General features: G+C 42.9%; 1 protein-coding gene across 4 annotated transcripts in view; it reads left to right on the top strand.

Annotated features, from left to right (window-relative positions):
- Positions 1 to 26,707, top strand: part of DOCK2 (dedicator of cytokinesis 2) — a 422,720-nt gene that overhangs the window by 15,147 nt on the left and 380,866 nt on the right. For all 4 annotated transcript variants that reach the window (XM_053294951.1, XM_053294952.1, XM_053294953.1 and 1 more), the window contains 6 exons: positions 15,350 to 15,390; positions 17,996 to 18,051; positions 19,171 to 19,267; positions 21,807 to 21,955; positions 23,244 to 23,379; positions 25,380 to 25,534. In XM_053294951.1, the coding sequence (XP_053150926.1) occupies positions 15,350 to 15,390; positions 17,996 to 18,051; positions 19,171 to 19,267; positions 21,807 to 21,955; positions 23,244 to 23,379; positions 25,380 to 25,534 (634 nt within the window). The remainder of the gene's footprint in view (positions 1 to 15,349; positions 15,391 to 17,995; positions 18,052 to 19,170; positions 19,268 to 21,806; positions 21,956 to 23,243; positions 23,380 to 25,379; positions 25,535 to 26,707) is intronic.

Below are 26,707 nucleotides of genomic sequence, written 5' to 3'. Positions count from 1 at the left end.
CAGCAGCTCTAAAGACCTGCTAAATAAAAAAGGCTGAGGCAAAAATGTACATTCCGTTATTTTCTCAAAGCAAACATGAGCATGCTCAGCTCATTTATCATTCAAAGATTTGTAGATTGTCTGTTTTTAAGACACTCTAATCTTGCAGTGGTTGTTAAACTGAAGTACAACTTTGAGACTACAACTTTGAGACTACAAAGTACAACTTTGAGACTACATAAACTTAATATCAAAATATGAACCATGTGTGCACAGAAATGAAGCAATATTGAAAAACTAACCATATGGCAGGGTTTATCTAAACAAACATGGGTATCCTTAGAAAGCAGATGTAAAGATTGTTGTTACAAATGAGATCAGCATTCTCTCTCTCCCCCCCCATCCTCCCCCGCACCCCCCTTTCATATTGTTTTACCAGAAGAGGTGTCTCTTGGACTAAAAATGTTGAATAGAGGTCCTAAGAAAATGGTTTTCTTCCAAAACATGTTTGGTTTAACAGCCCAAGGGCAGAATTTGGCCTGCAACCTTTCTTTATCTGGATCCTGTGATGCATGTTACCATGATTCTTCAATTTTTGACTGCCTCATTCTGTGGAGAGTGTTCTCCACACATTTTGTCCTCGTATCTTAATTCTTCCTACTCCAGAATTGTCACAGTAATATCACCCCTAAAAGCCCAGATTTTTAGAACGCTCTGACATCTCCAATATGGTTACTATAATTGATGCCAGAGAGATCATTAGGTGAAAAAAACTAGAAAATCATCTCACAGACCTATAACAGGCCACTTCTGACAGGCCTCACCAGTGGAGGAAGTGTTCTTGGGTTCCTTTTTGACCATCTTGTTTCCTTTGTTTCGAGTTTGTACACAGGCTTCCAGTGTCAAAATGGGAACAGGAGAACATGGCCAGAAATGGGAAGCTGAGACATTTCAAGCTGTGCTGAACTAGTTGGCAGCAATGATGATTCTTAACTGCACAACTACCTTTTAAAATGCAGCTGCAATTTTTAATAACCATCTTCTAACAACAAAAGCTATTAGTACTATTAGCACTATTATTTTTAATGAACCAGCCCCTGTGCAGCTGGGTACTAAATAGATGGTCCCAAGGCTTAAGGAGATCTCCATTACTAGTTGAACCTATGCCGGCTTAAGACTGTTAAATGCGAGAAATGCTTTAGCTTTGTCTGAAAGCAGAGAAGACTTGGCTGTACTGCAATATGGAGTTTCTGCAAGCCTGCTCTGTTCTGGCTGCTGTCAGTGAAAGTATTCTCAGGCTCAGGTGGCTTTTACCTTTAGGAAATGTCTGTCAAAGCAATTCAAAGCCCCATTGGTATATTGTAGTATGGTCTGACAGACCTCTGAGGCAAAATAAGCTTCTGAAAAGAAACGCTACTATGCCTCCAGACTAGAGCATTGAATAAGACATGAAAGCTTTATTTCAAAGCAATAAAAAGTCACCTAGAAGAGAATGACATCACCCCTAAAAGCCCAGGTTATTTTGGAATGTTCCGACATCTCCAACATGATTGCTATAATCAATGCAGGAGAAATAATTAAGTGAAAAGAATGAAAGAATCATTACTGAATGGCAGATAACAGTTGATTGGAACTTCTTTGCTCAGGATCCAGAGTAGTAGAATTAAAAATAAATGAATTATTTTGCCTTTGGTGTTCATGGACTGGGTAGAAGGACAGTATGCTCATTCACCTAGGGTCAATATGCTGAAAATGGGAAATACATCTTTTTGGGTACTTCCAGGTAGAGGTTTATTCTAACATGAATACTGATTGCTATGGGGGATTTTGTGGTGTGGCCAGATGACATCTTCCTGATCCTGTGGGATCCTGTGTGGCATTTGCCCCATCCAGTGAAACATTTGTTTCTTTTTATACCATTTTTGTTCTAACTTGAAAGTGCTAGGAGAAAAACTTGCACAATGAGCAAAGGTGTACTTTAGATGGACCATAGGCAAATTCTGAATGGGAGTGGTTTTCTGCACTATGCTGTATTGGGGATATGACCTCCTGCTACTCACAAGAGAAGGTGACACTGGACCATGACAGGTGGGCCTGTGGGAGGCAGAAAAGTAGGCCTGGAAGCTGGGAGGCCCAGGCTAGGTCCCTGCTGCTCTTAGAATAGGCCAGATGGCAACCAGCAGGGGAGATGGGAGCAGAAATAGTCCTGCAAAGAGATATAGCCAGGGTGTAGAGGAGAGGAGAGCTGGTCTTGTGGTAGCAAGCATGACTTGTCCCCATAGCTAAGCAGGGTCTGCCCTGGCTGTATATGAATGGGAGACTTGATGCGTGAACACTGCAAGATATTCCCCTCAGGGGATGAAGCCGCTCTGGGAAGAGCAGAAGGTGCCAAGATCTGGTATGGGGTCCATTGAATCCATTAGAATGGGTTCTGCACCTGCGCGGAAGCCTCTTGGTGTCGAGTTTATACAGCTCCTTTCAGGTGCCTGCGCCCCGCCCCACGTGACCACGTGGCTATTTAAGGCGGGAGAAGCGCAGGCAGCTCAATTCCTTTGCGACCGCCATAGAGATCACTTGGTTTCTGCGGCTCCTTCATGTTTCCTTGGCTTTCTAAAAAATCTACTGGACTTCTGACTACGGACTATGACTTGACTATTCTTAATCTCTTAATCCATCTAACCTGACGAAAGATCGGACTGTTTTCCTGGCTGACCACGGACTGTGAGTAAAATGGACACCCCTAAAGGCAATAAAAACTTTAAGCGCTGCACTAAGTGCAATGCTAAGTTGCCCTCTCAAGACCGCCACAACCTCTGTTTACTGTGCCTGGGAGAGGCTCACATAACGGCCACCTGCTCTATTTGTAAATCTTTCTCAAAGCAGATGAGGAGAAACAGAGAACTCCGTCTTCGGGCTTCTCTATATGATGACATGCTTTCCGGGCCCTCTTCGGCGACAAGATCTCCTCAGCCCCATGGCTCGAAGGACCTGGGTGTGGCCCAGTCTAAAACTTTGACGCCCGACGAAAAAGCCCTCGAAGCCCTCGAAGAGGCCGGGCGACAAAATGGCGGCCACAACTCTTCCCGCCAAAAAGAAAAAGAAGCGGGACTTATTGAAATCGACCCCGTCTCCGAGATCGGCTCAGGTCGTTGAAATTCCATCGACATCGAAGGCAACAGTCGAAGTCGATTCGGGCCCCTCGATATCGGAGCTACCAATACCAACAGATCCGTCCACATTGACGGAGGAGCCTCACTCGATATCGAGGAGTTTGCAGGAGTCGACACCGATAACCCACTCAATACCGACGACTTCAGTACCGACTGCAACTCACTCGGCATCGAAAGATCAGGAAAAATCGACGCCGACGACTGTGCCTCCCTCGATACAGAGAATATCGATATCGAGCGAGATAGTCCACTCATCGAAGGATTCTGAAATCACGGAACCGGTTCCGTCGATATCAACATCGAGAGCGGTTTCTATGGAGCCACCTGCGGCTTCCACGTTGGCACCGGCAACAATCTCCATCTTGTGAACAAAAGACTTGGCACTGGCTCCGACGCCTATTCGTTCTCCATTGGTATCAAACGAAGACATCCAGGCATCCACCCTTAATACCCCGACCAACATAACAATGGTTACCCCGAGGTTTCGAGCGCCTATGACGTTTACACTGGAGGAGGATGATGATGCTCAGGTTGCTGCAGCTCCTCCTTTGGGCCTGCTCCTGCGGATGCTGGACTCTACCACCACTACGCCTTCGGCATTCCAGGGCTTCCAGGAAAGAGAGGAACACATCACAGCAATGACTCCACATCTGCTTACAGCTCACAATGTCCACGCCGTGGCAAACCTGCGGCTTCAGTCATCAGGTGTCACCATCACGAGAGACAGCATTGCCAGGAACAGTCTCGCCTGGGGCTACTTACGACTACCGTGAAGACCGTACATGGCATGCAAGACGCCCACCAACACCAGGACTGCCTACGGCTCCTGCCCCTCCACAACGCTCGTTTTCAACCATGGCCACCCAAACTATAGTTAATGCAACCTCAGTGAGTACTCAAACCTCTTCAAAGGCCTTCAAGTCCACTGGAGTGCAAGCGGATGTCTTACCTGCTCCTTCACCTCCACAACCGCGTTCGCCCATATTACCAGGGCCTACGCTGTCAGAACATGATTCCGAGGGAAGTCACCACGGATCCTCGGATTTTGAATCCGATGCGGAAACAGTGGAATTATATCCATCACCAGATGTTGCCACGCCTTTCCACGTCTCCCCTACAGAAGAATTAAAAGCTTATCATTTCCATGTACGACGTATGGCTAACGCATTGGGCCTAGACCTTACCTCGCAGTTGAAAATGATAGATGACCCTGTTTATAATTTCATGCAATGGTCTCAAGTGGCGCAACCTATTGCCCTACCATTGTTGCCCATCATATCAAATGCGGCGCAATGTGCATGGGAAGTACCCCATACATCCACGCCCATGTCTAAAAGGCTGGAAGGATTGTATCGCATACAAGAACAAGACAATACTTACCTATTTAAGCACCCGGTCCCAAACTCCTTAGTGATCGACTGCGCAACTTCTTCCAAATATGGGCGGCGTCACACGACCCCTGCGGACAAAGAGGGCAGGAAACTGGATGTAATGGGCAGAAAATTATACTCTACTTCTTGTCTGTCAGTTAAAGTGGCCAACTATTCAGCCTGTATGGCCAAATACAGTTATTGTATTTGGGAATCGTTGGAAAAAGACTTGGATTCCCTCTCCCTGGAAGAATTGAAGCACTGTTTTCATAAGATGCTGCAGCAAGCCAGGGACCTTACCTGCCAACAGTTGAGCACAGCGAAACACCTGGCTGAGTCGGAATCCCGCTCCATCACAACAGCTATCACCTTGCGTCGTCATGCTTGGTTGCGGTCTGCCACGCTGCAACAAGACATGAAAGATAAAATAGAGGGACTCCCCTTTGATGGGAAAGGTCTATTTTCAGAAGAGACTGATGCCACTATGGAAAAATTGAAAAAGTCAAAATTCACCGCCAAAACCTTTACGTCTGCCGCCTCGCAATCGACGTCCTATGGGTCGAAGCAACGTACCTACTACAGAGCTCGGCCCACGTACAGGCAACAGGACCGGAGGGACTTCCGTAAGCCCTACCAAACCTACAATAAGCGCCCCACTCAACAAAAAGGGAAATTTCCCAATACACAGCGTAATAAACAGGGAGATGGGAACAAACAGCACCTTTGAAAGTCGCAACTGCCCATTGCAACCACCTGGACATCGCCTTACCTCTCATACCACCAGGGAGGATTTTCTGCTGACCTACAACATCCCGCAGTCGGCACTACCAGCCACCAATTCAATCAGGTTGGCAAGTCATGCGAAAGCAGGGCGCAACATAACATCGGACCGATGGGTCTTGAAGATTGTGTCTTCTGGTTCCGTGATAGAGTTCAAGACCAACTTTCAGAGGCATACGCTTTACAGTGGCTACACCGGCCTTGCTTCAGGAAGTTCAGGAACTCCTTCAAAAACAGGCTATAGTACCAGTGCAATGGGCAGATCGATGGGAAGGCTTCTACTCCCGTTACTTTCAGATACCAAAGAGGGACGGGGGGATTCGGCCAATTATGGACTTAAGACAGCTGAACAAATTTGTCCATGTGAAAAAGTATCGAATGACAACGTTACAGGACATCCTGCCTCTTCTACATCTCGAGAGGTGGCTTGTGACGTTAGACTTAAAAGATGCCTACTTTCACATTGGAATCCGCCCCTCCTTTCAGAAGTATCTGTGATTCACTGTGGAGACCGCACTTTACCAATATCGAGTCCTGCCGTTTGGACTATGCACGGCTCCTCGCGTGTTCACCAAATGCATGGTGGTAGTAGTCGCCCATCTGAGAACGAAGGGTTTAAAACTTTACCCGTACCTAGACGACTGGCTGCTGTCCTCAACAGACAAAGACGAGTTACTTTCTCAGATACAATATATGTTATGTCTTCTCCAGGAACTCGGAATACAGGTGAATTGGAAAAAATCCAACCTAATGCCAGTCCCAGCCATATCCTTCATAGGGTCTGTACTCGATGCCTCGCAAGGAAGGGCGTTCCTCCCTGTGGACAGATTCCAGACCATCAAGTCTCTGATTCGAGAATTTCAAGCTGCGCCCTCCCAAACAGCGTGGCATGTGCAACGGCTATTAGGTCTGATGGCGTTCTGCAAGTCAACCGTGAACTACACACGTTTGAAAATGAGGAAGCTGCAACTGTGGTTCCTGTCCTCCTTCAGACTGTGGCAAGACAACCCTACAAAACTCTTACTAGTGCCAGTGCTTATCCTTCGGTCTCTCACTTGGTGGATGCAACCGTCCAACGTGCTCAGGGGGGTGCCTTTTCAGCCACAAGCCCCGTCAGTTTGGGTGACAACTGATGCCTCCCTCCGAGGGTGGGGGGGACACTGCAATGCAACCACAGCTCAGGGTCTCTGGACTCGCAGTCAGCGTCTTCTACACATAAACTTTCTGGAATTATTAGCAGTTTTTCAGGCCATGAAGGCCTTCCTCCCCATGCTGCAGGGACGAGTGGTTCAATTGCAGCTGGACAACACCACTGCAATTGCTTACCTGAACAGACAAGGGGGCACTGTCTCCAGGTCACTCTGTGCACTGAGCATTCAGATCTGGCACTGATGCATCAAGAACAGTATAACACCGGTTGCGCTGCACATCAAGGGATCGGACAATATCCTTGCAGACGATCTCAGCCGCTCATTCTCGATGGACCACCACGAATGGGAGCTGAACAATCTCTACCTACAAGCAATCTTCAACATCTGGGGCCGACCTCAGATAGACTTGTTCGCTACGGCTCACAATGCTAAATGCAATCTTTTCTGCTCCAGAGCCAGACACGATCCTCGATCATTGGGGGATGCATTCCAACTAGACTGGTCACACCACTATACATACATGTTCCCCCCCTTGCCTCTGGTGAGCAGAGTGATTGCTCGACTCTTGAGCATTCCAGCCAAATGCATCCTGATCACGCCGTGGTGGCTGTGCCAAGCGTGGTTTCCACATCTACTCAAACTGACTTCACACACGTACCGGAGACTTCCAAACTGTCTGGATCTACTAATTCAAGAGGTGGGCAGAGTATTACATCCCGAGGTCCTCACTCTTCAACTGACAGCGTGGAGGATCAACTGTTAAAGAAAATCCTACTGAATAAACGTAAACTATCTACAAGAAGGAACTATGCCGGCAAATGGAAGTGCTTTGCACTTTATGCAAAGACTCACAACTTCCGTCCCAAGCAAGCCTCCTCACGACAGGTTCTGTTTTACTTAACGGGCCTAAAAACGTCCCAATTATCTAATGTCTCTATACGAGTACACCTAGCGGCTCTCTCTTCACGGCATCCAGGGTGGGATTGCAAGACACTGTTCTCCCACCCCTCCTGCAAGAGTTTTTTAAAGGGTCTTACGAACCTTTATCCTCCGGTACGCAAGCCCATAGAACCCTGGAGCATCTCTCTGGTCCTATCCGTTCTGATGTATCTGCCATTCGAGCCTATGGCCTCTGCTACGCTTAAACATGTGTCTTTAAAAACGGCCTTTCTAGTGGCTGTCACGACCGCTCGTAGAGTGAGTGAACTAACTGCACTCCGTATGGACGTGCCTTACGCACGATTCTACCCGGACAAGGTGCTCCTCCATCCGGACATCACATTTGTGCCAAAAGTAGTCTCCGAATTCCATGTCAACCAGGACATAGTGTTGCCTACCTTCTTTAGATCCCCCTCCACGCCGTTGGAAAAGGCCCTCCATTCGTTGGACGTTCGCAGGGCATTGCTGTATTATCTTTCTAGAACAAAAGAATTTAGGAAAACAAAAAGACTCCTGATATCATATAACGGCTCTACTAAAGGCCAGGGACTGTCAACACAGCATCTGTCTTCATGGCTCATAGAGACTATTCGCCTGGCCTATTCAATACAGAAGAAGACGCCCCCCAGGATTGATCAAAGCACATTCCACAAGGGCATTTGGGGCTTCAGCAGCCTTCCTGTCGGGCGTCTCCTTTCCGGAAATCTGTAGGGCTGCTACCTGGTCTTCCGAAGAACCATTTGTAAAGCACTACGCTATAGACCTGCGCTCTGCGGCAGAGGTGAATTTTGGGAGAGCTGTGCTTAAGAGGGTGTTACAATGACCCACTGCTCCCTCCTCCTGTTGGTGCTAACTAAACACCCATTCTAATGGATTCAACGGACCCCGTACCAGATAAACAGGTTGATCACCTGTAACTTTTGATCCGGTAGGGATCCGTTGATATCTATCAGACCCTCCCGAACCTCCCCTCTGCAGTGGATCGTGGGTCTATCCAGTAGTACGTAACATCTATTCGACTGCCTTGGCGGTCTCCTAGGAACTGAGCGGCCTGTGCTTCTCCCGCCTTAAATAGCCACGTGGTCATGTGGGGCGGGGTGCAGGCGCCTGAAAGGAGCTGTATAAACTTGACACAGAGAGGCTTCCGCGCAGGCGCAGAACCCATTCTAATGGATATCAACGGATGCCTACCAGCTCAAAAGTTACAGGCGAGCAACCTGTTTTCCCCTCTCTGGCTTCTCCAAGATAGGGCTGAGAGAGATTCCTGCCTGCAACCTTGGAGAAGCCGCTGCCAGTCTGTGAAGACAATACTGAGCTAGATAGACCAATGGTCTGTCTCAGTATATGGCAGTTTCCTATGTTCCTGTGTTCCTATGTAGCTATAATTGAACAAGGAGAGACAAATAGCCCTTGAGAGAGGAGGGAGAATCACTGGATGGGCAACAGTTTGCTCTTTGCTCTGCCCCCCGCCTCTTTCAAGAAGAAGTTGGTGGGAGGCTACCTTCACTTTTTGTCCTAGGGCCCACGCCAACCTTGCTATGCCCCTGTAATATAACCTGGTGGCTGACTGGGTGGGAGCAGTCACTGGCTCTCTGTTCCCCTGGAAGGCATGCTTCTCTCTGAGAAGAACCCCATAGGGATGGCTGTTAAGTGTAATGAGCCAGGTTATGAGAAAGAAGGAGACCAGACAGAGAGTTGTGTCTGAAACAGCAATAAGCAGAAACAGTAGCTCTCTTCAGATGTTTCAAAATGTGAGGACACTGTAGGTGAGCACAAAATCCCTAAGAGCATTCTGAAGCCTTGCTCCTGTGCTGATGCGCTCAGAAGTGCATCACTGTCCACAGTTACAGTGTTTGCAGAAATGCTACATTCATATTCAGTTTTCATGTAATCAAAACTCTGGGCCAAGGGTGTGCCCTCCTTTTACATCTGAGCATACTTTTTGCAGTTTTCTCACTTTAGTTCCAGTCATTACCCTTTGGAAGTATCTCACTTAGAGCTTGCAGAGTAAATAGTTATCCAGAGAAACTCCCACAATTAATATGTATCAGTATCCCATGGTTGGAGGAACAGATTAATGCCCCTGTTAATAACTCTTTTCATTGTGCCAAGTAAAGAATGTGCAAAGGGAAGGGAGAATAGTGCATCAAGGAATATACCACCCACCTGTCTCTCTCCTTTCTCTGGTAGAAAACTCAGACATAGTTATCAGACAAAGAAAACTCAGGCATAGTTCAGCCAAAACTATGGCTGAAACATGCTTCCATGGCTGAAAAAAAGATTGCTTCAGTGCAGGGGGAAAGGGGGAGGCAATTTTTCCTTTATGCAATATGTTATAAGAGGAATATTTACATATGAATATGATGTGTATATATGTGTGTGTGTGTGTGTGTATACACACACACACACACACACACACACCACTGTGCAACAAAAGTTCCCAAAGCAGTTTACATAGATGTTATTTGATTGCATTTCCACTTTCCTGAAATCAAACCTTTTTGAATCTGTGTTTTGGAAGACTCAAGTAATTGTTGCAGGATAAGAGCACTAATGAAAAATACAATTAAATAAAAAGAGTCTGGAAAACCTTTGCCTGGTTCCCAGGTCCAGGCTGTCAGCTACTCCATTCAGTAGGAAATTCAGATATGAAGAAGAGGGTGTTGAATGTCACTCATTGCTGCTTCCTCTGTGGTTCCTGTCCCTCCCCCTTACTCCTCCCCAGGAGCTGCAACCATCACCAGCAACCCATTGCCCTCCTCCTCAGTGCTGTCCCATTTAAAGTGTCCCTTGTGTACCCTCACATAAATAACAAGATTGGGGAGAGAAGATGCTCAGGGCATAGTTGAGGGGTCTCAATGCATGGATGAGATGGTGGTGGTGCCAGGAGGAGTGGTTTAGATTCTCTAAACAAACTCTTCAGAAACACAGGGAGGGGAGGATTGGGAGTGGAGTAGCACTTTATATTAAAGAAAGGATAATATCCAACAAGCTAAAAAACCTAGGAGGACCAGAGTTCTCCACAGAATCATTGTGGGTGACAATATGAGGACTGAAAGGAAATGTATTATTAGGGATGTGCTACTGCCCAACGGATGAAAAGGCTGAGAGTGACCTGCAGTTGGAGAAGTGAATCAGAGAGGAGTTAAAGAGAGACAGAGCTGTATATAATGGGTGACTTCAATTCCCCTCACATAGACGGGGTAAATTCATGTGCAGGTATGGACAGAGAGGCCAGATTTCTAGACATGCTAAATGACTCTGCTTTGGAAGAGTTTGTCATGGAACCAACCAGAGAGAAGGCAACCTTGGACTTAATCCTGACTGGTGCCCAGCACCTGCTACAAGATGTCAGAGTTGTAGAACCATTGGGGAACAGTGACCATAGTGTGATCCAATTCAGTTTGTATGAGAGTGGAGCATTGCCAAGGAAGGCCAACACAGATGTGTTGGACTTTAGATGAGAGAAAGGCTCTTGCATAAATTTATCGGTCATGTGATTAGAGACAGCTTCATTCATTGACTTGTAACTGGTTGAAAGATGGGGAATAGAGGATTGGAATAAATGGACAACTTTCACAATGGAGAGAAATAAGACGTGGGGTCCCCCAGGGAACTGTATCGGGGCCAGTGCTCTTTAGCTTTTTCATAAATGATCTAGAAGCTGAGGGGCGTAACTATAATAGGGCAAGAGGAGACAGTTGTCTGGGGGCCCACTGCCTCGGGGGGGGGGGCTCCAGAAGCAAGTCACATGACTGACTCCCCCAGCTATGCACCCGCCTGGGCTTCCTTCAGTTGTATTCATCCTCCGAAATTGATGTGAGTGTTAGACCTGGAGCTACCAGAACAGCATGTCTTTCTCTAGTACCATTAAATGACTTGCATTGTCCACAATTTACAAAACCTTTAAAAAATAATTTAGGATGATGCTCTATTGTGGCACATAGGATAGATATAGATATAGATATAGACATATAAATTTTACTATGCTTTTGGTTACCACTACTCAGCCTCATTTAAGATTTCTTTACTTCATGAGCTGAGCTTCAGTGGGGGGGGGGGCGGCATTTTAAAATCTTGTCTATGGGCCCACTCCAACCTTGCTATGCCTCTGATGAGGTAAGCAGTGAAGTGGCCAAATTTGCATATGACACGAAACTATTTAGGGTAGTGGAATCCACAACAGATTGTGAGGAACTCCAAAAGTATCTCTCCAAACTGGGTGTGTGGGCGAAAAAATGGCAAAGGTGGTTCATTGTAAGCAAGTGTAAAGTGATGCATATTGGGGCAAAAAACTGCAACTTCACATATACACTGATGAGGTCTGAGCTGCCACTGACTGACCAGGAAAGAGATCTTGGGGTCATAGTAGACAGCTCGTTAAAAATGTCAACTCAGTGCATTGTGAAAAATCGTCGGTGCATTTGCTGTGGAAACAGACAAATTCCATGTTAGGGATCATTAGGAAGGGGATTGAAAATAAAAATGCTAATATTATAATACCCTTATACAAATCTATGGACACATTTGGAGTACTGCCTACAATTCTGGTCATTGTATCTTAAGAAAGACATTGTAGCACTGGAGAAGGTGCGGAAGAGGGTAACCAAGATGATCAGGGGTCTGGAGGACCTTCCTCATGAGACAAGTCTACAGCATCTGGGGCTTTTTGATTTGAAAAAAGGCTACTATTGGGAGACATAATAGAGGTGTATAAATTATGCATAGAGTAGAAATTGAATTTCTTCCCTTTTTCAGAACACTAGAACCAGGGGTCATCCCATGAAACTGAAGACCAGGGAATTTAAGACCAACAAAAGGAAGTACTTTTTCACACCACACATCATTAATCTATAGAATTCTCTGCCATGCGATGTGGTGATGGCCACTAGCTTGGATGGCTTTAAGGGAGTGCTTAGAGAAAGGAGGACAAGTTTCTCATTGGCTACTACTCTGGTGGCTTTAGGCCACCAGAAAAACCCAGAAGAACCCACCCCCATCTAACCACCTAGATATATGCATGGAAAGTTAAAAAAAACAACCACCACCAACTATCAATGTTGTAAATAATGAAAATATATATCTATGGAAAGGTAGTATAGAAAATAGACAATATCTGTGAAATAGTAAAAACGCATGAAAAACATGAATATAAAACCACAGATTAGTAGAATAGATTGAGGTTTCCTGTAATAGTGCCACTGAGTGACTAACCACCTCTATGACATCTGAAGTTGCTCACTTCTGCTGTTCAGGGAGGGAGAAGAAGAGCAGGGGACCTTCCTCCATGTCACCTGGTGGCCCTTTGTGGCCTCAAGGTGATACTTGCTGGGTGACTCTGGGCCAGTCACTTTGCTCTCAGCCTAACTTACTTCACAGGGTTGTTGTGAGGAGAAACTTAAGTATGTATTACACCGCTCTGGGCTCATTGGAGGAAGAACTCTGGGATATAAAATGTAAATAATGATGATGATGATGATGATGATGATGATATCAGAAATGCTGGCTGCCTGTCAGGAACATTGCAAAAATGTTCTATTCAGTAAGTGATCAGTTAAAGCAGCAACAATGCCCTGCATAGGAGCAGAGGTGCATCTAGGTAATTTTGGAGCCTGGACCTAAAGGTCTTTGGAGGGCCCCCCTCCCCTGCAAATTAAGCATTATCATGCTCCGCCAGGTGACCACATCACCCAGGACAGACTAAAGAGGATTGAGGGGGCAGGGGCTGTGGAGGCCCTGGACCTTGGCCCTGAAGACCAGGGCTAAGAGCACCTCTGCATAGGAGCCACTTTAAATCACACAGAATGTTTGTTTCTTAAACACACACACACACACACACACACACACATACACACACACACACACACACACACCAGAGTATTGTTGGCAGAAACATGGCTAGCAGAAAGGGGATATGCTATGATATGACCAAAAGTGTCATAGACCCATAGTTCAAGAGACTGCTTGTTCAGCAACAACATTTATTTATTTTTATAGCGGGGAGGGGTGCGTTCAGTAAGAGAAGTGGAGTATTGGCAATGTTCAGCCCCTGACACAGATGGAAAATAACAGCATGAATATGTGGCAGGGTGGGGGAAGCACATTCAAATTTCTTTCTTATGGTCTTTGACCAGCAAATTATGGGGGAAGAGAAACCTGCACAATGTGGAACCTCATTGCTTTTCCTTCAGTGCAGGAACTAAAAGAAGTTAGCACAGAAAGGTCTCTATCTATAAGGGCTTTCTGAGTCTTCCTTAGCTAAGAGGCAAATTTTATCTCATATAGGGGCTTCTAATAAAGTCAGTTTTGTATGTTTCTGTGTAATCTGTTAGAAGAGAGAATTCTAAAGCATTGCTCTTAGCACTGCAGTAATATGTTCTGGCCACTAGAGGCATGATGAGATGTTAAAAAGTCTGCCTTGGTCAGTCAGAATTGTCCAGTTGTTCAAAGCTAGTGCCTGTTTGTGTATGTTGTTCAGTGACTCACTCTCAGTATAAAAACAAATAAAGGTTTATTGAAAAACAAATAAAGGTTTATTGAAAAACTAAAACATGACAATATTTTAGTTTTTCAATAAAGGTTTATTTGTTGTTGTTGTTTTTTAACTCAATCTAATGTCTTCAGATAATTTCTTTGGTTAAACATCTTTACCACGAGAGCATACTTTGCTGTGTGAGAACTTTAATTTTTCTCCTCACACCCCTCAACATAATCAAATCTATATCCAGCTGTAAAACCTTGTATATTGAGGGCTGGGCCTGTGTTAAGGGGTCAGTATTGTTGAGCAATTGCCAAGGGCCCAGAGCCTTCAGAAGGCCCCATGCCAATTCCCAAGACTATGTTTTTGCCCTAGCTGCCTTGTAGTGGTGATGGAGTGACAGGGGCATAGGTGGGGGGGGGGGGCTGTGTTCACCCCTCTCCCTGGCAGTGTTCTCTCTATTTTTTTTCTTCTGTGTGTGGAATGAGTTTTGCTCTGGGTGGCAGTATGAAGGCAGTGTGTGCACACATATATTCAGAGTGGGATCTTCCTGAGTGGGGTATAACCTGAGGGGGTCTAAAATTATAACCTGAGTGGGGTCTAAAATTAACTGAGCGGACATCAGAAAATGTGTGAGTCCGCGCACATGCACATGCCTTAGAGGGAACAGTTCTCTCTGGAGGCCCCTCAGAGTGAGGGACATAATGAAGAAAATAGGGAGGGGTGGAGTTGGGGAGCCCTCAGGAGCGGGGGCCCCTGGGTTCTTTGAACCCATCCGCTCCATTATAGCTACACCCCTGTGAAGTGACTCTCTTGGCCATGATACTTGTCATTATTGCCTTTTCTTTCCCATCCCATCTGTCAAGATAAGCTCATGAAAGGCAGTTTGCCAAGGGCCCTCTAAAACTTAGTTGGACCTGATTCAGGAGGAAATCGTTCTACTTAATAAAGTGCATCCACAAAGTTCTGTAAATTGAGGCTTTTGCTTTTGTGTGAAAACCACACTATTAAGACTATACAGTAATTGTTTTTTTTCTGGAGCAGTGTTTTTGTTTTGTTTTGTTTTTTGTCCAGTTAGGGAAGCAACATTAAGTGAAAGGATACATTTTATGTCAGTAATGCTGAAACATGCCCCAATGCTAGTTTCAGCACATTAGCATTTGTAAGATAAATTATATTTTCATTCAGCAAATGAGATGTAGAATTTTAGTGTTTCTTCATAAGAGTCCAACTGAATTTTTCAAGATTTGTCAGAGATATCTATAGTTTGTGGACAGAGAACTTTCTGAATGTAGATACAATATAGACTGGGATTCTGTCAAGCTGACAAAAGTATGTTTAAGTCATCTCTTTAGTGTCCTGAAGAGAATGATACGTCTGAGAAAGGACAATTTCAAATGTCTTTCTTCATAAATTACTGTTTTATACAATTTGGATATTAAAGAACATATGATTAAAATATGGTTTTGTTTTGAATTTTAGACTGGTACAAGGGATATCTTGTAAGACATAAAGGAATAGAGGTAAGACTATTCTTATTGGTTTTCTTCATTCTTATTTTTGGAATTACTTGTATATTGGATTTTTAGAAACTTGCCATTCTTTTTTAAAAAAAGAGCGGAGAACTGAAAAATTGAGGATTGAAGATCCTGAAGAACTGAGTCACTGGGTAACATCCAAATCTTTGGTGTGGTTTTTTTTTTTTTTTTTTTTTTGCCATTATCTGAATCTCCTATGAGCTGGGTTAATGCAAGGGGTCCTTTAGCAAGTGAAGGAGCTTCTGTAGATGGAGTGCCACTGTGGCAAAAGCTGGGATGCCATGCATTACATTTAGGGGGTGGGGTGGACGGGCAATATTTTGTTCAGGAAATTAATGAATTTGAATGCGGAATGTATCTTAGGATGTGACCATTCTGTCTGATATTATGGTTAAAGTAGCTGCATTATAGGTTCATATGGCAGGCTGAAGATCTGTTCATGTATAGATGGCTCTGCACCTGCATCTCTGCAAGAAGAGATAACTTGTCTTGGTTCTGCACACATATTGCCAGTGGAACAATACTTATTGGAGGCTGGTTTTTGACCTAGGGGGTGGGGTGGGGGTTTCAACATATTTAGCTGTTATTTGATATTTTCTGCTTGTCGGCCAGATCATTTTACTGTTCTCTTCACTGGTTTCCCCTCCCTTATTCATTTTAAACTTCCTGCTCTAATGTGAAATGTTTCCAGGGTCCTGGTCCTCCTTATCTACTTTTTCTAAATGCTTCTCCTTGGGCATTTTGCTCTACAGTTACCAATGTTCTAGTTAAGCCAAATATGACCCTTTGTATTTCCAACATGCATCACTTTTCCCTTGCAGCTCTCTATCACTGGAACGCCCTTTTACCCAATATCTTAATATCATCCTTATTTTTATATTCACAACTTTCCTAAGTGATATCTGTTCATCCTGTTTGCTTTCCCTTCCTTTCCTCCCTAGTGTGTCTTGTCTATCTCTATATAGATTAAAATCCTGTGGGCAGGCGCTATGATGTGTTTATTTTTTGTACAGTGCCTAGCAGTTGTAGGTGTTTTATAAATTGTGAAAATGAGAAATTAATAATCTATATGCTGATTGCAACCTATGTTTTGAACGTTGCCTTAAGTTACATAGGGTAGCATTTGGGCTGTTTCACAGACCTCATTTTATTAAGTATTCAGTCATACACCTGTTTAATTGCCAGAGAACGACATATCAGTTGTTCAGCTTGAGTCCCTGTCATAAACAGTACAGAAACTGAAAGCAAGTATCATATGTCATATTAAAGACAAGGTTCGTAAGAGACTCTCTGGCTCAGGCTTGTAGACAGAGTACTGGAAATGAGAGGCATATCACAGAGGTGTCTTAATACATGCATTCCCACTGAATCTCTTCGGTTTTGTGAAACAGCTGTCTTATATGTTTGTACTCTAAGGAAGTCAAAGGTGTCTGGAGGACAAACACCAACCTTTGCTTCAGCTATGTTAATGTGCAGAGCATCAAGAATGTTAAGATCAGCCGTTACTTGCCAAACATCAGTTACAGCTGAAAAGATCCAATCAGCTTGAAAAAACCCTTCTACTGCATTTGTAAGCAGCACTTGGCATGATATGGTCAAACAGTTCAATGCAACTGTAATGGGAAGTGGGCTTCTCAAGATGAGACTGAAGAAAATAGATGGAAGTCAGTTTTGAATGTTCACAAGGTTTGCAGAAAGTGGCTGACAACCAAACTAGTGTAACTGCATAACAAGAGGAGTTGCATGTACTTAAGAAGTTTGTGAAGCTACATGAAGATGCAGTGCTCTGCTGTGCGATGTAGCACAATAATGAGCACAACTGCTAATGTAGCATAACTGCGATGTAGCCTCGTTCTCTGGGGGCCAGTTCAGATAATCCCATCCCTGCCCAGATTAGGAAGGGGGCATATTCAGAGCATGCCTGTTGGGATGTCCTCCATAGATGTCCCAATGCCCTCCCAGCATATCCCCTCATCATGTGGAGGGGCTTCTCATGTAAAGGGAGTGATTAAAATGAACAGTCACCCCAGGTAATGAAGTGACATGCCCGGAGGGCATCGGGATGTCCAAAGAGGATGTCCTGATGGGCGCATTCTCACCGTATCCCCTTCCTAATCATGTGGGCAGGAACTATATTGTCTGAATCGGCCCTGGGTCACAACAAGGCTGTGTAGTGCTTTCACAAAGCATGATGCAACATGTCAACAGCTTCTGCTAGCACATGAGCTAGTCTGGAACAGATGTTCCTTACTTTATGCAATTACATTACACTAGCACAACAGCATCACGGTCATGCAGAACAACCCTATACGTAGGCCAATGCTGTCTCAGCAAACCTTGTTACATGTGTAACATTATAGTGTTAATTTTTCTGTATAGATTGTAACATCAAATACTACTTAAGTGCTTTCTGGACTGCTATACTTGTACCCTTAGCCCTTATGGCCCCTGAAGAGATGTTTGGGCCATTTTTCTCATTCATTTTATGGAAACCAATTGTGAACTTCTTTTTGGAAAGCAGTATATAAATATTATTGTTGTTGATGATGATGTTGATGATGAAAATCACCAGGATGTATTTTTCTGACAGGGAATATTTCCAAAATCCTTTATCCACATCAAAGAAATTGCTGTTGAGAAGAAAAGGTATTACATCTAGATTATTCTTTTGTAGTGTCTATATCTTCTGGGAATCTTAACTTATGTTTGCAAAGGTCTTAACTTGTTTTGCAAATGTTAAAATATAATAGAATTTCAACTCAAGAAATGATAACTTAGTAGTCAACTCAAAGTCCCTTTATTGCTTCATTTTGGTTGTGGGTACTGGCTTATAATACCACAACTTGGGGTAAAAGCAAACAATATGCAGACTGTGGGATCATTAGGGCCTGTGGTTTTTTCCCCTAAAAATGTAACCACCACCTGTGCAGGGCTTGACCTGAACTGGGACCATGATGTGGGGCATGGGGGCTTTAACCTGTTCTTCTGCCTGACCAAATTGTCCCTATCTCTGAGAGCTTTCCTCTTGGGTCAAATAGCTGCTGCAGAGAATGGAGAAATGAATTGGGACCATGGTAAATGATAAAAGCTCCCCTTCCCTTCTTGCAATCCCAGTCTGAATCAAAGCCTGCACAACTATTATTTATATTTTAAAAGCAGATATGGAGCCCAATCACGGCATCAGCATATCGTCTTGTTTTGCTGCTAAAGTCACCCAGTGAAGTTGATCAACAGTAGATTAGTAGGATTTACTTTGAGAACTTACTACCCACAAGGTGCGGTGATGGCCACTAGCAGCTTTACAAAATGATTAAACAAATTCATGATGGATGGGTGTATCCACAGCCATTAGGCATACTAGCTAAATGTAACCTCCAACTTCATAGACGTACATCTGAATATCAGATGCTGAAGGAGAGACAATTGGCAGGGGCTGTTGCCTTTGTGGTCAGAGATCTCAGAAGCATCTGTTTGGCTGCTGTTGAAAAGAGTATGCTAAACTACATGGACCTTTGATCTAATCCAGAAGGGCAGTTCCTGTGAGAGTTTCTGTTATTCCACTGTTGATCAATAGCTGGGGGATGAGTTCTATGACTAGAAAAGCTTTGGATGCTGGACACCTTGATTAAGTAATTTTGGAAAGGAAAGAATGAAAGGGACCTTTACAGATGCTTATGCTCATCATACAATGAAGGAGTCTAGAGACACTCAGTAGCTGGTGGAACAAAAAATGTTTGTTAAATCTGTGTTTATCCTTCTGTTCAGAAATGCAGAAAACATAATACCTGCTGAGATTCCTTTGGTGCAAGAGGTTACTTGTACACTTTGGGAATGGGGTAATATCTGGAAACAGCTATATGTGGTAAGTTATCCCCCCAACTTCCTCCAAGGATTGTGGCTAGCATGAAGGGAATGAACTTTACCAGATTGATATGCCATGTTGCCCTGATACAGAAAGCTGTGGCTACAATCCTAAACACACTTACTAGAAAATAAGCTTCATTGCACACACTGGAACTTACATCTGGGCCAGTGGGCACAGGGTTGCATTGTTAGTTATGAAGAAGTTCACTGCTCTCTTTTTACCATGTTTTGAGTACAAGACTTCTTTGAGAGAGCCGATAAAGAAGTCCCTTCAATGGAGAGTTTGGATTCTATTGTTAAAATCCTGCAAGGGTATTTCCACTTTTAGTAGTTGCGTTGCATGCTGATACAAGTGTTTGAGTGATCTTACGACAAATACGAATATTTATATACCACTTCAGTGTGTAATGCAGGCATATACTTCATGTGGACGGTTGAAAGCACCTGTAGTTCAGAGCCAGCTATTTTTGCTTATAGAGAAAGCTGCTATTATAAATTTCTAAGCAACTTGTCTTTTTTAAAAAAACCATTTTGTGACAACTGTTGCATTTGAAGTGAATCTTCCATGCCATATAAAATGGGTGTACAGAATAGGAAGACCTCAATATTCATGGGGGCTCTGTTCCCGGCTGCAACCGCAGATATGGAAACCATGAATATTGAGTCATTGGGGGCTATCGGATCACAGGGGTTAGGTTCCCGGTCATCAGGGAAATCACAGAAAATTGTGACTCTTTCTTTTTTTAAAAAATGGAACAATTTTGAGGCTCTGAAACACAAAATGGGAGCCAGAAAATACCTCCATGGTCAATTCCAGCCATCCCCAACCCACAGATATGAGAGGTCAATGTGGTTTGTGTCCCCCACCACCACGTATGGTGAGGTTGGGTGTCTTACCAATAACAAATCTGCAGATACAGAGGCCCTCCTGTATACATAAATCTTAAGTGGCAGTGTCATCATTAGAAATGGCCTATGTTTGCTTTTGTGTGTTAGGCATCACGATTAAGGCTGCCTAATTTGTCAGAGGTAATTCTTGGACACAACCATCTGTGGTGCAGACTTTTAAACCCTACTTTTTAATGGAGCTTGGCAGCTGTTGCATGCATTTCCTCCTATAATGTTTGCACAAAAGAGGGTTAGAAGCATTTCATCTCAATAAACACAAACAAATATATGAAATAAATATAATGAGAGTAATTCAAGTGCATGTGAGAAATGAAAGAAAATTGTATTAATTGCTTACTTAGTTTAATATCAATTTATAACATGACCATTGTTTAAATATAGTTGGACTTGGAACATTTTAATTTTTCTTCTTCTATACTTGGTGTCTCCTATTGCTGCCTTCAGCAGACCCTTGCTAATTCTATAGATGATCCAGAAATTAGGGGAAGGGAGTCTACTGAGCAATATATAGATAGCCTAGCCAGTCAGTAGCACTGGTGCCAGAGAAAGGGTAAGAATATGGAGCTTTAAACAATGACAATGTCTGAAGAGAAGCATCAGAAAAATGGCTAAAATTTGTTAAAACAATCCTTCCACTTAAATTCCTGGACATCTCATGTCCAATATGACACTTACCCTATATCCTAGACAAGACGTATGGTTCCTGGACTGTCCAGACCTGGGCATTTGGCAACCCTATCATTATCCATCTGGTGAGATCAGTATGGCACAGTGAGCACACTTGGCTATAGCAGACTGCTAAAGTCACAAGTCTTCCGCTTTCTTTCAGAATAAATTCCATAAAACAAAGGATGCGCCACAAAAATGTTAAACTAGAAGAAATGCTAGTTGGTATTGGATATGTGACAACAGGACATGGCAGATCTCTTCTAATTTATTGGTAGTTCAGCAATTTATTGGTAACAGTTCATTGGAAAAGCCTGGTACATGAACTAAGACTGATTTTTTAAAAAAGTGAAACTTATCTATAGATAATCGCTAGTTTCTGTCTGGGCCATTAACAACTCTCTAAAGATCCTCCAGGCCCAACCAGTCACATGGGCTTCTCCTCCAAAATGGAATCAGTTCTCTGATATGGCTTTCTTATCCTAAGGCTTTATGGGCTCGCCTCTTAAACAAACAGTACACATCTGGGATATTGTAAGAGTCCTGAGGAGATTCTGATTTCCCTTGTGGTTCCTGACAATGAAATTTGGCTCCTACTCCTTGGACTGACCCAGCCCAGCTTTTTCTTTTGTACAAGCTGGCCATGAAGGATGAGGGCAGACTGTGCTAAGGGAAGAGTTGGGCGGGGAGTCTTCCCAAAGTCTTGAAAAACCAAATCTGCCTTCTCACCTCTTTTTTGCATTGATTCGCTCTGGTTCATGCTATGACTAAGAGATACTGTACTAAAAATTTGTATATATGACAAAATGTTGCTTTTATATGCATTATAACTTGGATTCAAGTAGCTCTGAAAAGCAGGGTGATTTTGATTCAGTGTTAAAGGAAGGGTCCTCATTACTCTACTAAACAGTCATCATTTGACTTCTGGAAAGAATCAGCCTCAGGTGTGTTATATGTTTTAGGCAAACAAAAAGGAGCGCTTTCGGCAGGTACAAGCTATGATGTGTGAGTTAATGGAGTGGAGGTCACAGCTCCTCTCAGGGACTTTGCCCAAAGATGAACTCAAAGAACTGAAGCAGAAAGTCACTTCCAAAATTGACTATGGCAACAAGTAAGTTGTTCTGGCTTACTCCCACAGCTTGTTTAATCTATTTATTTTTATTTTTACATTTATATCCCGCTCTTCCTCCAAGGAGCCCAGAGCGGTGTAGTACATACTTAAGTTTCTCCTCACAACAACCCTGGGAAGTAGGTTAGGCTGAGAGAGAAGTGACTGGCCCAGAGTCTCCCAGCTAGTATCATGGCTGAATGGGGATTTGAACTCAGGTCTCCCCAGTCCTAGTCCAGCATTCTAATCACTACACCACGCTGGCTCCCTGTAGCAGAGGGAGAATCTAAAGAGACTGACTCTTGCCTGTCTATGATGGAACTAGTGTAAAGTAAAGTAAAGTGTGCCATCAAGTCGATTTTGACTCCTGGCGTCTATAGAGCCCTGTGGTTTTCTTTGGTAGAATACAGGAGGGGTTTACCATTGCCTCCTCCCACGCAATATGAGATGATGCCTTTCAGCATCTTCCTATATCGCTGCTGCCCGATATAGTAGCAGCGGGGATTCGAACCAGCAACCTTCTGCTTGTTAGTCAAGCATTTCCCCGCTGCACCACTTAAGGTGGCCTATTACTAGTGTACAATATATAAAAAACCTTAAACTTTTCTATGAATGTCAAATCTGGGGTGTACCTTGGGTGTACCATGAGATTTTCAGATTTGTTAACACTACTCCTGTTAACTCTAGTACTGCTTTTAAAAATAAACTAATACATTCATAATAGTGGAAACATTGCCTTAGAGTGGGATATTACTTTTTTTTTTTTAGCAGAATGGTAATGTAACAGTTCTTTTTGTATCTTGTTGAATATCTGCCATGTACAGGCTATTTCTTGATGAATGTTTGCCATATGCCTAAGACATTGGCAGATTTATTATGTCCTTCCAAGCCAGACTGTTGGAAAACGATAGAGTTAGGAAACTGCTGACGAGAGGAATGCTCTCTCAGTTGCAGTAAAATTATGAGGCTCTTACAAGTTACCAGCCAGATATTATGATTTGGTTAATGTGGGCTGCACAGACCAATAAATGATGCATGTTTTAATGAATAAAGAGACCAGGTTGTAATTTGTGTCCCCCCACTTGTTCCATTATTGCTAAGACCTTGTTACCTGTTCCTTGAGGTACTAATTTGGTTTTGAGGGAAATAATAAGTTTTAAATACATATTAAGGAGGCACATCTCTGAGACCTATGTACAAACAGCTTCGGTTTAAATGCCAAATAGATTGCGATGGTATATAAGTTTAAATTTGAAGAAAAATCTCATATATTATGTACCTATGTCTACAGGATCCTTGAGCTAGATCTAATTGTTAGAGATGAAGATGGAAATATCTTGGATCCAGACAAGACCAGTGTCGTCAGCCTTTTTCATGCTCATGAAGAAGCTACTAACAAAATCACAGAGCGAATTAAAGAAGAGACGGTATGAATTGCAAAATCTTCTGATGCTTTCAAATAGATGCTTCTTTACACACACACACACACACACACACACACACACACACACACACACACAGACACGGACACACACACGGACACAACTTATTCATGTTTAGCTAGCATCCACTTTCCCCAGGTTGTGGCTATTGGGAGTAATTTTTACATCAAGTATTTACAATTTACTGTTAGCTTTTTAATTAAAACTTTGCAAATTTTTGAGTATTCCAAAAGATCCATCAATTTGGGCAGACCAACCACTTATATTTGAAGGAAAGAAAGATCTAAAAACTATCATGGTAACATGCTAAATCAAGTATGTTCCAAAACTTAGGATCTCCTCACCCCGATCACAAGCTTAGCCAGACAATAAGCCTTATTTCATGTTTGGAAGTCAGTTGATCAACTGCTGGTGTGTTAAAGTGGTTCAATTTATTTAATCTACAGCTTTCAAAGTTCAGTTTACCATGTCATTAGCAGCAACTGCACATTCCAACACCAATGTCCAACACCAGTGCTATCAAGGTCTTCCTATAGTCTAGATACATTGGGGCAGAGTGTTCTTAGGTCCATTACTTTCTGTTCTTACTGGTGTGCAATTAAGTGGAGTTGCCAGAAGCATGACTGACCCTTTTTGAATGGTCAAACATGGTAGCATTCATGAGTTCATCTTTACTGGATGGAAGGAAGTAGCCATCCACGATGAGTGATGTGATGTGAACCATATTTATGCTAGTGAACATGATTATGCTAAATGTGTTACGCTTTATAACATGTCTGGATATTCTGAATAACCTTTTGTCTTGACACTGAGAACATCTCATTTGTTTTAATTTGGATCTGTTTTATTGATGTCAGTTTCTTTTAATGCTTACATTTAATAGGCATAATAAGCTTTTGTTTTGTGGTGTTGGGAGGGAAGCTGAGAAGGATCACTTTATCAGCGTAGGAAGGGAAGTGGAAACAAGATTCTGGCTGTGTAACTTACACAAGTATCACTTACACAAATAAGATTGGTTGTGTAAGTGATACTTAACAGTTTTGAAAAATGAATATGTATGTATGTATGTATGTATTTTTTAAAGGTTCATTGAAGAAGTCTACAGCATAATCAATGCCACTTTGAAATGATGACAGTGTACTGTAAATTACTGTATAACCAGTTCATATGGTGTTGATGATCAAAACATCTGTGCCCTGTAAAAGACAAATATTTATAAAAGCAGTTCATTAATTCTTGCATCTCAAGAGTTTGAACCCAAAGTTCACCTAATAAATATTGGCTGACAACCTGATTAAGTTACTCAATGGAAGTAGTATTGAATTTAAGTAAGCCTGCACAATAACTCCTGAGTAGTACTATTAAGTAACTCAGTCTGGATGTCAGCCATAGAGGCTGTTCTCATGCACACCCTAACCCAGGCTAGGGAAGCCCAGCCTGGGTTAGGCTGTCTGTGAGAACCACTGGATTGGGCCCAATCCCAGTGGGGCAGCTCAGCCTTGCCCAGCTTTTAAACCCAGTTCCAGGATCGTGTTTTTGCTGGGGCTACATTCAGCTGCAGCAGACACAGAGATGGTTGCCTAGAGAGCCCATCTTCTAGGGGAATCCTCCAATTCGTTGTGCATGTCATGTGGTGCATTATGGGATATCTGGAGGCTGGGCTGCATTGTCCTGGCCTCTGGAGTTCCATGCTGTGCCATGCAACACAGATTGTCTAGGAGCACAGTCTGCAGTCCCATCAATAGTAAAACTCTTGTCTGGAGGAAGGTGAGTTCAACTAGCCTTCCTCCCTGCCCGCCCACTGCCCTGCCTGTATGATCATGTGAATGACCTCATAGTGTTTCAAATTGTGTCCTGCCTACAAAACTTCTATTGAGCAATACCCTGAATTATAATGAAGAAGAGAAAGTGTATGTATCTTATTAATTGCTTCTGGGTTTATTTTGGGTAACATCAAACCACTCTTACCTTCTGTTTGTGCATAGTCAAAAGATGAATCTGATTATGGAACTTATTCCCGAAGAACTTCATCTCCCACTCACAGCCTTTATGTTTTCGTAAGGAATTTTGTTTGCAGAATAGGAGAAGATGCTGAACTTTTTATGTCTCTGTATGATCCCCAGAAGAATACAGTCATAAGGTAGGCTGCTTTTCTTTCATGAGCTCAGGTGGCAATCTTCTCTGACAAACTGAAGTGTGCTTGTATGATAAATGTGTGGCACTTTACAATGATCAATTGAAAATAAAACAAACACATTTAACAGCTTACGCAGACTGAAAATTGGCAGATACTTCACATGAAACACTTGCATGGATCCTGGAAATAATATTTAATGCTGGGAATGAGAAGCTTTACAATAGTGGTTGCAGTGTTCTGTAGGTGTTTTGATAAGTTAAGGTAGAGAACAGCAAATAATCAAAAAGATAATGAATACATATACATAAAACATAAAACAGAAGGGGAAAGGCAACTAATATCAAAAGAAGAAATCAAAATGTCCTGCAACTCACAATTGTAATGAACTTCCTGAAAGATCAATGGAAAGCTATTAAATCTATTGTTACTGCATTCAGTCACATGTTAAAGCATGTTCTGAAACCTTAAAAGAAGAGATAATTCTGACCACAGTTCTGTATTATTGTTCAGTGTGCAAAGATAGACTGAAGAGTGTAGCTTGGGTGAATTTTGTGTATAATGTGAGACCTCATGTGACTCTGACTGCTTGCAAGATATCAGTTGATCTGCATTAGTGAATTTTGTGGCAGAAGGTCTGAAGGGTTTAGTGTAAGTAGTCTCCATGTACTTAGTTAAAATAGTAACATATAGAGCCAGGGTGACAGATGTGATCTCTTGGGAAACTGCATCATTTATATAATCACTTTTCTTGTAGAATACATTTTTGCCTCTTAGAGATGTAGCCATTGTTAAACACAAAAGCAAAGTACTTTTGATTATATAAACTATTTATAATTAAGGTAATTTAAAATAGTATTTGGAGCATATATAAGAGGATGGTTTGGATGAACCATGCCCTCATATGATTAAGGAATTGTGCACTCTCATGTGCGAGTGGAACCATCCAGAAAGTATCAACCAAAGTGGTCTAATTGTTTGGATTCTAGCCATCCTAGCAAGACATTATATTTTATTTGTAATAAGGCTGTTCAGAAGGCTTTAACTATTACTGACTGAAACAATATAAAGAATGGTATATGTTTGAATGTGTCTATCTGAAGAAGATTTTCCATTGCAGTCTCCTATATGTTAAACTCCCTCTCTGAACATGTATGTGATCCTACTTCTTTCCTTCAG

The sequence above is a fragment of the Hemicordylus capensis genome, chromosome 2 (genome assembly GCF_027244095.1).
Source record: "Hemicordylus capensis ecotype Gifberg chromosome 2, rHemCap1.1.pri, whole genome shotgun sequence".
NCBI lineage: Eukaryota > Metazoa > Chordata > Lepidosauria > Squamata > Cordylidae > Hemicordylus > Hemicordylus capensis.
Note: the sequence above shows the minus strand (reverse complement) of the source record. Positions and strands in the feature narration are given on the sequence as shown.